The 12828-nt window shown below is 40.5% G+C and overlaps 1 protein-coding gene across 4 annotated transcripts; it reads right to left on the bottom strand.

The window, feature by feature from the left end:
* Positions 1-329: 329 nt before the first annotated feature.
* On the bottom strand, positions 330-12558 carry LOC121310912 (Fc receptor-like protein 5). Of its 4 annotated transcripts, XM_041243823.1 has the most exons (8): positions 12387-12548; positions 10749-10784; positions 6520-6813; positions 4929-5204; positions 4414-4686; positions 2610-2882; positions 1566-1856; positions 335-716 (listed from the first exon to the last, which is right to left on the bottom strand). In XM_041243823.1, exons 1-8 carry the CDS (start codon positions 12415-12417, stop codon positions 394-396), a joined length of 1797 nt encoding a protein of 598 aa, XP_041099757.1. In that variant the 5' UTR covers positions 12418-12548; the 3' UTR covers positions 335-393. The 4 variants fall into 4 exon arrangements, with proteins under 4 accessions (XP_041099758.1, XP_041099757.1, XP_041099759.1 ...); XM_041243824.1 differs by lacking the exon at positions 2610-2882 and having other exon boundaries at positions 330-716; positions 12387-12558; XM_041243825.1 differs by lacking the exon at positions 4929-5204 and having other exon boundaries at positions 338-716; positions 12387-12531.
* Between the last annotated feature and the right edge of the window lie 270 nt (positions 12559-12828).

Here is a 12828-nt window from a genome sequence, read left to right as displayed (position 1 = left end):
TATTATACATTCATACAACGTGTTTAAAACATTGATAAGCAGCAGCTTAATATACAGTACAGATTACCTAATTAGATTTTTTATACTACCTGTTTTTCTCACTGCTTTATTAATTAAAATGACTTTTTAAAAGTATTTTAATGTATTCATTTAAATGGGGTATTTTATCATCTTATCTTTTACTATTTCTCTAAATTGTTTTGTAAATTAGTGTTATTATTTTTTTTAATCTGTCAAGCGCTTTGAGGTGATTTATTATGAAACACCCTATATAAGAAATAAAGATTGATTGATTGATTGATTGACTGATTGCCTGCAGTTGTAAGATGTGAAACTATAAGGGCCCATTGAAAAGCATTGGATATCTGCATAGTCGCAGCGAAAACATTTAAACTATTTGGAGCATTCAGATGGGTTAATAAACTCACCAGTTATGTTTAATATCACTTTATCACTGAGCTGTGAGGAGAGTGGCTCATCTCCTCTTTGTCCTCGACACCAGTACTGGCCCTGGTCAGATACAGCAGCTGCAGTGATGGTGTAGCTGTCATCAGTTATACTGCGGCCAGCAGTCTGGAGCACTGGAGTGTCCTCACTGTCTTTGAACCAGAGATATCTCCAGCCATCAGAGCCCCCATCACAGCTCAGGGTCACTGAGTCTCCTTCAAATATCTCTCCTGCAGGCTCCTGGGTCAGGACAAACTTTGGCTTGTCAGCTAAATTAGAGGAGACAACAGAATTATTGGAGTGCACATTTCCCTCTTACATTAAAAAAAAAACTTTACCCTCTAGATTCTGTAATTGTGCAAACTTTCAAACCACTTGTTATTATGTAACTATTGTAGCTACTTTCCATGTGCATGTGTATCCCAGAGGGACATGGAATCCCTTCCCAGTGCGTGTTTGTGAAAGGATAGAGGGAGACAGAGAGGGGGTACTACAGGTGTTGAAGGGCTGTACAGGGTTACAATGCGTGCTTAATATTTAAATACAGTATAGTTTACAGTAAGTGGAAATAATACCACTAAAATACAATTTGAAGTAGGATTCAACAAGTTAGTTCAATTACATATTAGTAGTGCAGAAGTAGGATCCAGTAACGTCAGTAAGTAGTTCAGGGAAGTCCAGTGAATATTAGGAGAGACAGATCAAGAGATCTACAAGTGCAGTCTAGACAGATGGGTCTTGAGGATGCGGTGGAAGGCAATGAGAGACAGAGCAGCACTGAAGTTCTTCGGTAGCTGGTTCCACCACAGAGGGGCTAGGGAAGAGAAGCAGCGGGCACGGGAGGATGGAAAGTGGAGGGAAAGCATGGCAAGTTGGCCAGTTAGGAGCAGAGAGAGGGTGTAGGGAGACAAGAGGGATTTGGAAGTAAGAGGGGGCATTGTGGTGAAGAGAGCGGTAGCCAAGAATAAGGATCTTGAAGTGAATGTGAGCAGAGATAGGAAGGCAGTAGATTTGGTAGATGTTGCTAAGAATGGGGATAGAGGGAGAGGGAGCAGAAGGAAATGTCTACAGTAGAGATGATCAGAATGTTAGAATTCAGAGTGTTTGAAATCACTTACCTGATACACTCAGTGTAAGAGCATCGCTTGTTTTCGAGTACGATGGGTTACTGCTTCTTTCACCTTTACAGGTATATTCCCCACTGTGGTCTCTAGTAGCAGAGCTAATTGTATATTTGCCATCTATTATGCTGTAATAATGCTGGGTTACTGGATCATTCCTCCCGTCTTTGTACCATGTGAATCTCCACTCCTTGTAATCCCCCTGAACCTGACATCTCAGTGTAACACTTTCTGTTTCGTATAGCTGTGTCCATGCAGGCTCCTGGGTCAGCACAGCCTGGGGTCGTTCTGTAGAGGCAGAAGATCAAAGAAGATCAGACAGCACTCAGCACTCCTCCCCTCTCCTGTTTGTATCCTATATTATTCCTCAAGGAAATACAATATGGTAAGAATCTATCTATTATTAATACACTATTCTACCAACTGAAGTGTTTCAGTGACCTGTTTCTACTCATAATAACGACACTTGGCAGGGATGGGGTTAATTAAATGCCTGCTTCCACTTCCTGATTATTGATCCCACTGTGCTCACTGGGATATCCAAACACTTGGATATTATTTTGTACCCTTTCCCTAATCTATGCATTTGTATTACTTTATCTCTAACTTCTGTAGAATGCTCTTTGGTTTTCATTTTCCTTCAGATTCACAGTCTTACCAATGATCCTTCAACAGTGGGGTTTTTATCCAGAAAATATGACAGCAACTTTAATGGTTCACAGGTGGAGGCCAATGGTAAGGTAATTGTGTCCTCGTTAGGGCAATTTCTTTCATCGGTGCAAACTGGGAGCTTCCACAGCACGGGGGTTGAATACTTATGCAAGCAAGATATTTCAGTTTTTTATTTTTCTTAAAAATATTTCCCAACATAAAACTAATGTTACCTTACAATAATTGATTCTGAGTTTCAGTGTTTAAAAATAAAATATCAAACAGAACGAAATTTCAATGTACCATTTATAATTCGGTAATATGAGAGAATTGGTCAGGGGTCTGAATACTTTTTCAAAGCACTGTATATATGAATATCTCTTAACTCACCTCTTATAGAAAGCCACACAGAATCACTCCTTTTCTTCACCCCCATCCCTGCTGCCTCCACCTCACACTGGTATCTCCCTGTGTCTCTCAGCCCTGCCGCTGGGATTGAGTACTGTGATCCAGCTCCTCTCAGATCCTCATTGTCTTTGCTATAGCGGTACTGCAGCTGTGTGCCCTGTTTATATATCTGAGCCCCACACTGAAGAGACACATCCTCTCCCTCCCACACTGAGGCACTTGGTTTCACTGTCAGAGTGGGTGTGCTGAACAGCTCTAAGGAAACAGAGCGAGAAAGAGGCCTTTAATGATAAACATCATTTGTTCTTGGCTGGATGTCATCTTTCTTACAGGCTCAGTTCAGTCACTCACCTGATACTTGAACATTGACAGCACTGCTGTATTGTGAGTAAAACGGTTTGCTCCCCCTTTCAGCTCGACACCGGTACTCTCCACTGTGGGACACAGCAGCAGCTCTGATTGTGTATCTGGCTCCAGTTCCACTGCTGCTGTCAGACTGGTACACTGGAGTACTGGACTGACTGTCTTTATACCAGAGATATCTCCAGTCACCCTCAACCACACAGCTCAGAGTGACTGGGTCTCCTTCAAATATCTTTCTACTCATAATAACGACACTCGGCAGGGCAGTTAATTAACCCCATCCCCAAATACACGTGTGGAATGTGTCTGGGTCTTGATTGATTAATTGATCATCAATCAAGTCCCAGCAACACGGTATGATTGATTTCCATTACATGAGAGTAGATGTTGAACTTCGTGCTGATTTGAACTCGGCTCTTGCCAAGATAAGCATATATATATAGTGATAAGGATAGAGGGAAAGAACACTGAAACAGGTATTTGTTTGTGATAAAGTGCCCACCCCTGTGTATATTTTCTGTTATATGTTGCGTGTGGTGTGTTAAATGTTGGTGTATAGGCATTGGTACACGGGATATAAACGGGTCTGTGTTTCATGTGTGTTTAGAAATGTATAATTGTATTTAGGCATGGGATTGTACATCACGTCACTTGCATTTAAAGTAGTTAATATGTGAGCAAGAGGTTAAATCACATAATTAAATCACGTGCTGTGATTCAAGTGAATAATTCATTGGTAATTGAATCCCAGCACAACTGTATATATAGACGCACGTTTTACTCACTCTGGGTTGTTGGGTGTTCGGTGAGTAGGGAACGGGAGAGAGAGGAGGAGAGATAAAGTTTGATAACAATTGCTATTGCGTGCTGGTGGGACCAGCACGATACTTGTTTATTTAAAACTCACTGTGTTTGTTTGTGTGTCGATCTGCTCACCGTTTATAAAGTGTTAGTCCGTTTTTGTTTGTCTTTTTATTTTGGTGAATGTGCCGTGTCCTGCCTTTTGTCTGTGTTAAACCTTTTATTTTCAATAAACCGGTGCAAGCAAGCGCCTCCATCATTTCAATTCATCTGTTCTGTCTTTGTGTTCATTCCTTTTCTGGTTCTAACGTCACCCACTCGGCCGTCTTTGTGACATTGGTTTATGGCTTTGGATTGTGAATTGTTTTTGACGACGAGGGAACAGGCTTAGCCTGCCTTGTTATTACTTAGAGAAAGAACTGTTTAGGTAGTGCCTGGGATCGGGTTAGGTTTTGTTTTCTTTATTTTGTTTGTAAATAATAAACACACGCTACAGCGCTTTCTAGCATCCTGTGTGCTAAAGTGTATATTTGTAGAAAAATTTGGAGAAAAAAATGTGTGAACAGAGGGAAATCCATCACAATATATATATATATATATATATGAATATCTCTTGACTCACCTCTTATAGAAAGCCACACAGATTCACTCCTTTTCTTCACCCCCGTCCCTGCTGCCTCCACCTCACACTGGTAGCTCCCTGTGTCTCTCAGCCCTGCTGCTGGGATTGAGTACTGTGATCCAGCTCCTGTCAGATCCTCATTGTCTTTGCTATAGCGGTACTGCAGCTGTGTGCCCTGTTTATATATCTGAGCCCCACACTGCAGAGACACATCCTCTCCCTCCCACACTGAGGCACCAGGTTTCACTGTCAGAGTGGGTGTGCTGAACAGCTCTAAGGAAACAAGGAGAGAAAGAGGACTTTAATGATAAACATAATTTGCTCTTTAAAATAATATTAATTAAAAGCAGTAAATAATCAGTCAGATAACTTTGTTTCTGCATCATATCTATTTTAATTTAAAGGAAATAGAGCTACAAAGTAGTTTTCCTTTGCTCTAATCCTGAGATTTTTTTTAATTAATTTTCTCTACGGCTGGCTGCCGTCTTTCTTACAGGCTCAGTTCATTCACTCACCTGAAACTTGTATATTGACAGCACTGCTGTATTGTGAGTATCTGCTCCCCCTTATAGTTATACAACGGTACTCTCCACTGTGGGACACAGCAGCACTGATTGTGTATACGGCTACAGTTCCACTGCTGCTGTATTTCTCGTACACTGGAGCTCCCTTCCAGTCTTTATAGAAGAGATATTTCCAGTCACCTTCCAACACACAGCTCAGAGTGACTGGGTCTCCTTCAAATATCTCTCCTGCAGGCTCCTGGGACAGTGCAGGCTTCGGAGGGTCCACTGAAATAGCGGAGACAACAGCTTTAGGTGCACATTTCCATCTTTCATTCAAACTTTACCCTGTAACTGTGCATTTAAAACCGCTTGTTATTGTGTAACTATTGAAGATACTTTCCATGTACAAGTATAATTCCAGAGGGACATGGATTACCTTCCCAGTGTGTGTTTGTGTTGAAAATGCAGGGGGAAAGAGAGCAGGCAGGGGCCCACAGCACTCAGGTAGGCAGACAGTAGGGAGACAGAGCGCCCCGTCTGTTGTTATTATTATTATTATTATTATTATTATTATTATTATTATTATATATTATTATTATTATTATTACACCTGGAAGGGCAGTACAGGATTACAATGCAAGCAATATAATACAGTATAGTTTACAGCAAGTGCAAATAATACTAAAATATAATATGAACTAGGATGCAACAAGTTATGATTACAACAAGTTATCTCTACAGTGACATATTAGTAGAACAATAGTGCAAGGATAGTGTATTAGCTGAGGATCCAGTAACATGGTGTGTAGGGCAGGGAAGTCCGGTTCATAGTAAGAGGGGTCGAGCAAGAGATCTACAAGTTGGATCTAAACAGATGGGTCTTGAGGAGGCGGTGGAAGACAATGAGAGACAGAGTAGTCCTGAAAGTCTCCAGTAGCTGGTTCAACCACAGAGGGGCGAGGGAAGAGAAGGAGCGGGCACCGGAGGATGGAGAGAGAAGGGAAGGCATGACCTGTCAGCACTAAAGGAGCTGAGAGGGTGAGAGGGGGGTGTAGGAAGACATGAGGTACTGGAGGTAGGAGGGGCTGTTGTGGTGAAGAGAGCGGTAGACGAAAACAAGGGTCTTGAATTGAATGCAAGCAGAGCTTGGTAGCCAGTAGAGGGTGCGATGCAGAGGGGTAGCATGAGAATAGCGAGGCTGGGAGAATACAAGACAAGCGGCAGAATTTTGAATGCGGTGAAAGGGGCGGATCGCTGAAGCAGGGAGACCAGCAGGAAGAGGGTTACAGTAGTCCAATCTGGATAATATAAGCTTGGAACAGGGGTTGGGTGGAATAAGTAGTGAGAAAAGGATGAATCTGGGTGATGTTGCTAAGAAAAAAGCATTAAGTGTGCGTCAGGAAAGAGATGTGTTGAGAGAAGGAGAGTGAGGGGGTATAGAATAACGCCTAGCTTTTTAGCAGAAGGGGATGGAAAGAGAGTGGCAGTCAAGGGATACTGAGATGGAGAGGTAAAAGGAGGAAGAGGAAGCAGAAGGAAAGGTCAACAATAGAGGATCAGGATCAGAATGTTAGAATTCAGAGTGTTTGAAATGAGTTACCTGATACTGTCAGTGTGAGAGCATTGCTTGTTTTAGAGTACGATGGGTTACCGCTCCTTTCACCTTTACAAGTATATTTCCCACTGTGGTGTCGAGTAACAGAGCTAATTGTGTATCTACCACCATCTATTCTGCTGTAATAATCCTGGTATATTGGAACTTTCCTCCCAACTTTGTACCATGTGAATCTCCAGCCAGTGTAATCCCCCTGAACCTGACATCTCAGTGTAACACTCTCTGATCTGAATAGCTGTGTCCATGCAGGCTCCTGGGTCAGCACAGCCTGGGGTCGTTCTGTAGAGACAGAAGATCAGATAAGATCAGACAGCACTCAGCACTCCTCTCCCTCTCCTGTTTGTATCCCATATTATTCCTCAAGGAAATACAATCTGGTAAGAATCTATCTATTATTAATACACTATTCCACCAACGATCTCCCTTTTAGGAAAGGGAGATCGTGCCTAACTAACTTGCTTGATTTTTTTGAAGATGCAACATCGATAATGGATAATTGCAAAGCATATGACATGGTTTATTTAGATTTCCAGAAAGCTTTTGACAAAGTCCCGCACAAAAGATTAATTCTCAAACTGAACGCAGTTGGGATTCAAGGAAACACATGTACATGGATTAGGGAGTGGTTAACATGTAGAAAACAGAAAGTACTGATTAGAGGAAAAACCTCAGAATGGAGTGTGGTAACCAGCGGTGTACCACAGGGATCAGTATTAGGTCCTCTGCTATTCCTAATCTACATTAATGATTTAGATTCTGGTATAGTAAGCAAACTTGTTAAATTTGCAACAGATGGGTCACAGGAGGCGGTGGAAGACAATGAGAGACAGAGCAGTCCTGAAGGTCTCCAGTAGCTGGTTCAACCACAGAGGGGCTAGGGAAGAGAAGGAGCTGGCACCGGAGGATGGAGAGCAGGAGGGAAGGCATGACCTGTTCAAAGGATCTGACAAGATTCAGAACTGGGCAGGACACATGGGTAAGGTGACATTTTGTGGTGAAGAGAGCGGTAGAGGTACTGCAAGCAGGAAATGAATGCAATTATAAATATAGCCAGTAGAGGGAGATGCAGAAATTGGAGAAGAGAATAGCGAGGTTGGGAAAAAAGACAAGCAGTTTTTTTTGACTCAGAAAGGTCTTCATCTAAGCAATGTGGGGAAAGAGATTAAAAAGTAGTAACAATGCTGGATAATATAAGCTGAAAAGGGGTTGAATGGAATAAGTAGTGGAAAGTAAATCTTAAAACTTGCTAAGAAATGCAGCAGTAAGACCTCATCTTGAATGTGTTGAGAGAAGGAGAGTCACCTCGCTATAAAAAAGATATTGCTTTTCTAGCAAAGGCATGGAAGAGAGACCAGAATTATTCAAGGGATACTGAGATGCAGAGGCTAAAAGGAGGAAGAGGAAGCAGTCTTGAACAAAGAAGACTACGTGGCGATCTAATTCAAGAATTCAGAAAATTCTTAAAGGTATTGACAGTGTCGACCCAAGGGACTTTTTCAGAGTACGAAAAAAGAAACTCCTTTCACCTTTACCAGGGGTCACAAATGGAGTTTAGAAAAAGGGGCATTCAGAACAGAAAATAGGAGCTGTACTTTTTTTACACAGAGAATTGTGAGGGTCTGGAATCAACTCCCCAGTAATGTTGTTGAAGCTGACACCCTGTGTATCACTCTCTGAAGAAGCTGCTTGAGGATTTGGGATCAATAAGCTTCTGTAGAGACAAAGATCAAACAAGATCAGACAGCACTCAGAATGGCCCTCTCCTGTTTGTATCCTATATTATTCCTCAACTAAGAATCTATCTATTATTAATACACTATTCCACCAACCTCTCGCTTTTCGTTTAGGAAAGGGAGTCTCAATTGTAAGAATCTTCTTATGTTCTTATGTTCTTATGTTCAGTGACCTGCTTTTCCTCATAATAATGACCTTGGCAGGGACGGGGTTAATTGCAATCCTGTGTCAGGTGCGACCCTAAAACCCTTCCCCTCTTGTAAAAGGTGCGCGCACCTTTTTTCAGTGAAAGGTGTGTGTGGCAGAGATGCATGGCTCTTTGATATAACCAGCTTAATTTCTTTGGAGTTTTCCCACTGATGATGGAAATGAGAATGCAAAGATTGGAGCCCGGCTAACAAGGTTTATGTTTTTTACAGGTATCAGGCTTTTAAAGACTGTTACCCACACCTGTGATGTGCAGAAATGCATAAAGGATCCTGGAGTGGATTTGACAGACTCACTGAGAGCAGAACCTGACTCAAGACTGTCACTCCTGCTGGAAGCAAAACCATCTCTGGGATACAAATTGAACATTTGTGAATCTGAAGCAATGATAAAATATTAAACTGCACTGTGTTTTAACACTCGCACCTATTGATTGAGCACTGTTGAGTGTAGTTGGGTTTGTAATAAACTCACCAGTTATGTTTAATATCACTTTATCACTGAGCTGTGAGTGGACTGGCTCATCTCCTCTTTGTCCTCGACACCAGTACTGGCCCTGGTCAGATACAGCAGCTGCAGTGATGGTGTAGCTGTCATCAGTTATACTGCGGCCAGCAGTCTGGAGCACTGGAGTGTCCTCACTGTCTTTGAACCAAAGATATTTCCAGCCATCAGAGCCCCCTTCAACCACACAGCTCAGAGTGACTGCCTCCCCAGTGAATATCTCTGGGAGAAGAGGCTCCAGGATGAGTGTAGTCTGGGGCACCTCTGGAGAAACAGAGAACAATTAGGAACTGTAGAATGACTGTAGGACATTAATATCATGTGGGTCAGAACATTTACCCTGATCAATGTTAGAGTACTCTGGGGTGAAATATAGTGCTGGATAAAAGGGGGTTAGGGATTAGCCCTTCTGGAATAATACAATAGGGATAAATAACACAGGGGCCATTTCCAGGACAACATATTGCAATTCTGTTACTTTAATTAATCAATGAACCCAGGAAACTAGAAAAAGTTTGTGAACATAAAACAAGTATCTCAAGGAATGTGTGGGGGAGTTGTGAATATATATTCACAGTAGGAGCAGAAGTCTGATGTCTATTTTAGAATGTAAACTAAAACTAATCATTGATGTTTCAAATAAAACAAACACAAAATTATTATTATATTCAAATAAAACAAACAAAAAGTAAAATATCAACATTTTTGATTTAAAAAAAAAAAAAAAAAAAAAAAGTTGTTTTGACATCAGGTAAATTTCAGTATTAGAAAATTAAGCAGAAATGAAGTCCCCAGCAGGTGGCGGCACACAAGAATAAAATTCTGAACATATTTGGTTGCGAACAGGAAACTGGCAGCTATAAGAATTGAACAGAGCTGGAGATTTGAGGCTGAACTATTTTAGAAATGTCTTATTTTAAAATCAAAATAAGTAATGAGTCGATTGCACCAATTATATATCTATCTATCTATCTATCTATCTATCTATCTATCTATCTCTCTCTCTCTCTCTCTCTCTCTCTCTCTCTCTCTCTCTCTCTCTCTCTCTCTATATATCTCTATATATATATATATATATATATATATATATATATATATATATATATATATAATAAATGATTATATTTTATATGTTGCACACAACTTTTGTCCAAGATTTAAATATATTAACACCTTTCACCACTAATTTTAATCCAGTAACAAATTCATTACTGACCAGCGGTTTACTATCCAGTTAGTTTACATTGTAATTTTTTTCTTGTTATACAAATCCTGTTTGAACTGTACTTTCTTTTGACCTCGTCTCGCAACCAGGATTGTCATTTCTATATAAAAGCGAGCACATTTTTTCTTTTGTGGAGTTTACTAAAAACTTGGATTATATTGGAATCTATTGTCTGCTCATATATATATATATATATATATATATATATATATATATATATATATATATATATATATATATATATATATATATATATATACCTTTATTTTCTAATATGCTGCATGAATAATGTATTACTTTGAAATTCCTCCTGTAGTCCAGTTTAAAACAAACTCTAGACCAGAGAGCCAGGCTATGATAGTCCTTGAGCCCCTTCACTGGGGACTGTGAGACCCCTTGAGCCCCTTCACTGGGGACTGTGAGACCCCTTGAGCCCCTTGACTGGGGGCTGTGTTCACTCTGGAGCACCTTCACTGGGGCTGTGAGAGCCCTTGAGCTCTTTCACTGGGGGCTGTGTTCACTCTTCAGTGTACTTTTCTCTTACCTGTATCGTCTCCAAAGCAGGCCACTGTGGTCAGCACTGAAAGACACAAGGAGAGGCAGTGACTTGACAGGACAGTCTTTCACTCCAGTGAGCCAAATTCAGGAAAATAATAAACTTAACTAAATGTCACAAACTATCAAGAAAGCTCATGCCGCCTCTACCTTTTCTTGCAAATGTAGGTCAGTCATTTGTCACTTCAGCAGAACACCGTGGAATTGGATCTCTTTGCGAAGCTCCAGAGGAAACAATTCATCTTTTTTATGTATTAAAAGTTGAGTAGCGATCAAAACACATTTTCAAGTGACTGAACACTGCAAAGGCTGCATTAGCCACCAAATTTGATTTTTTTAATTTAACATCACTTAAATAAATAAATTAAATAGATAAAAACAACTACCGAGAAACATCTGAAAAGGTTAAATCCATCTTTATTTTCATTACTACTGTAGCACAGCCCTTTTTCCCTTCAGCAGAAAACAGATGAAACATCTTCAATATAAAAAAAAAACTAAGGTTATTTTTGAAGGTGGCTCTTGTTCAGAAACACCCTACCCTCATATAAAGCCCTTTTTACCACAGCAAACAGGGAGCAAAAGACCTTGACAGATATCCAGCCAAACACATGACCAACTAACCCTTTAAAGAAGCTTACAAACAGCAGCTTGATCACGCACGGCTGTTTCCATCCAGCTGAAGAATGCATTTGTAGAATTTTTACTACAGTAGCAATGTCTGACGAACACGAACTAGCACATAGAATTACCAGTTACCAAAGCAGCTATATAGAGTGAAGCATGGGCAGGCATGATAAATCACTGGGAACATTTAAGAATGAAAAATCATAGTTAACCCTTACTAAAACATCATCATAAATTTAAAACACCCCCCATATGAGTATTGACTGATTCATTAAATTGATGCTTATGTCAAATGATCTTGCTAGGAAATATGTTATTGCAGATATACTTACATTGGAATTAATGCCATTTATTTCACAGTGTAACCCATGAGTATACCAGAACCTGGCAATAGCACAATAGCATTAATAACACTAGAGGCTCCCATGTGTTTCAAGATAGCAGATCAACCCTGAGTTTCTGAGCTAATCTTGAATGAACATTCGCAGCAAAAGTTCAGATGTTGTTTCTTTCTAACGCAGTCAGACAAAACTCCACACAGGGTGAAAGTCGACAACAAACTCAATATTTTGGCACTTTTAGTTTTTTTTTAAAAGGCATACACACACACACACACACACACACACACACACACACACACACACACACACACACACACACACACACACACACACACTAACAGCAATATAACTGAACAAGCTTCTTTAGCAGACAGAGGAAGCTGGATACTGATAAGCTCACATACCTTAATACAGATCAATACAATCTCTAACCATGAAAAAGGTTTGAAAGAACTGATCTCTTTTATGCCAAGTGCTCGCCACTATTGTTAATGAAACACAACTGCTTTGCATCACAGAGCAAACAACATCCTCCTGCTCCAACATTCCCTTTTAAAAACCATCTGAAACTGACAAGCCAGTCTCTTTCAAGCCATCAATCCCTCACAGGGAAGCATGCTGCTGGATTCGTGTTCAAAGCATGAGATCACAGTACTTACATATCACAAGGTAAAGTTTCCCAGCCCGCATTCTGCCTGGAACTAAACATAACTGCAACACAACTGCTCTTTATAGAAAACCTCAGTTTCCTGAAACTTTGGCAGCGCATCTCAGTTCCTCCCAGTAATGTTTTTAATCTCCAAGTGCTAACTGGTCACCAGCTACTGTCACAAAAATATACTGGCGATTTCACAAGATAGTGGAGTTGATCTCAGAGTGTGAGTTTGTACTTTTACACTAACGTCTTTGTCAGCCGTAACATCAGGTATGAGAAATCACTGATAATCAGAAGAACGGAGCATTGACTTCTGCAGCCAATGTCTGCTTGGATCAACAAAAAAACAACTCTGGGGAGCAATTTTAAATTCTACTTACGCGTGAATAGTCAAGGAATGATGACAAATACATACATGCCAGTGCTGACTCTGAAACAAGAGGCAC

The sequence above is a fragment of the Polyodon spathula genome, unplaced genomic scaffold (assembly GCF_017654505.1).
Source record: "Polyodon spathula isolate WHYD16114869_AA unplaced genomic scaffold, ASM1765450v1 scaffolds_2824, whole genome shotgun sequence".
Lineage (NCBI taxonomy): Eukaryota > Metazoa > Chordata > Actinopteri > Acipenseriformes > Polyodontidae > Polyodon > Polyodon spathula.
This window is presented reverse-complemented; position numbering and strand designations above follow the sequence as displayed.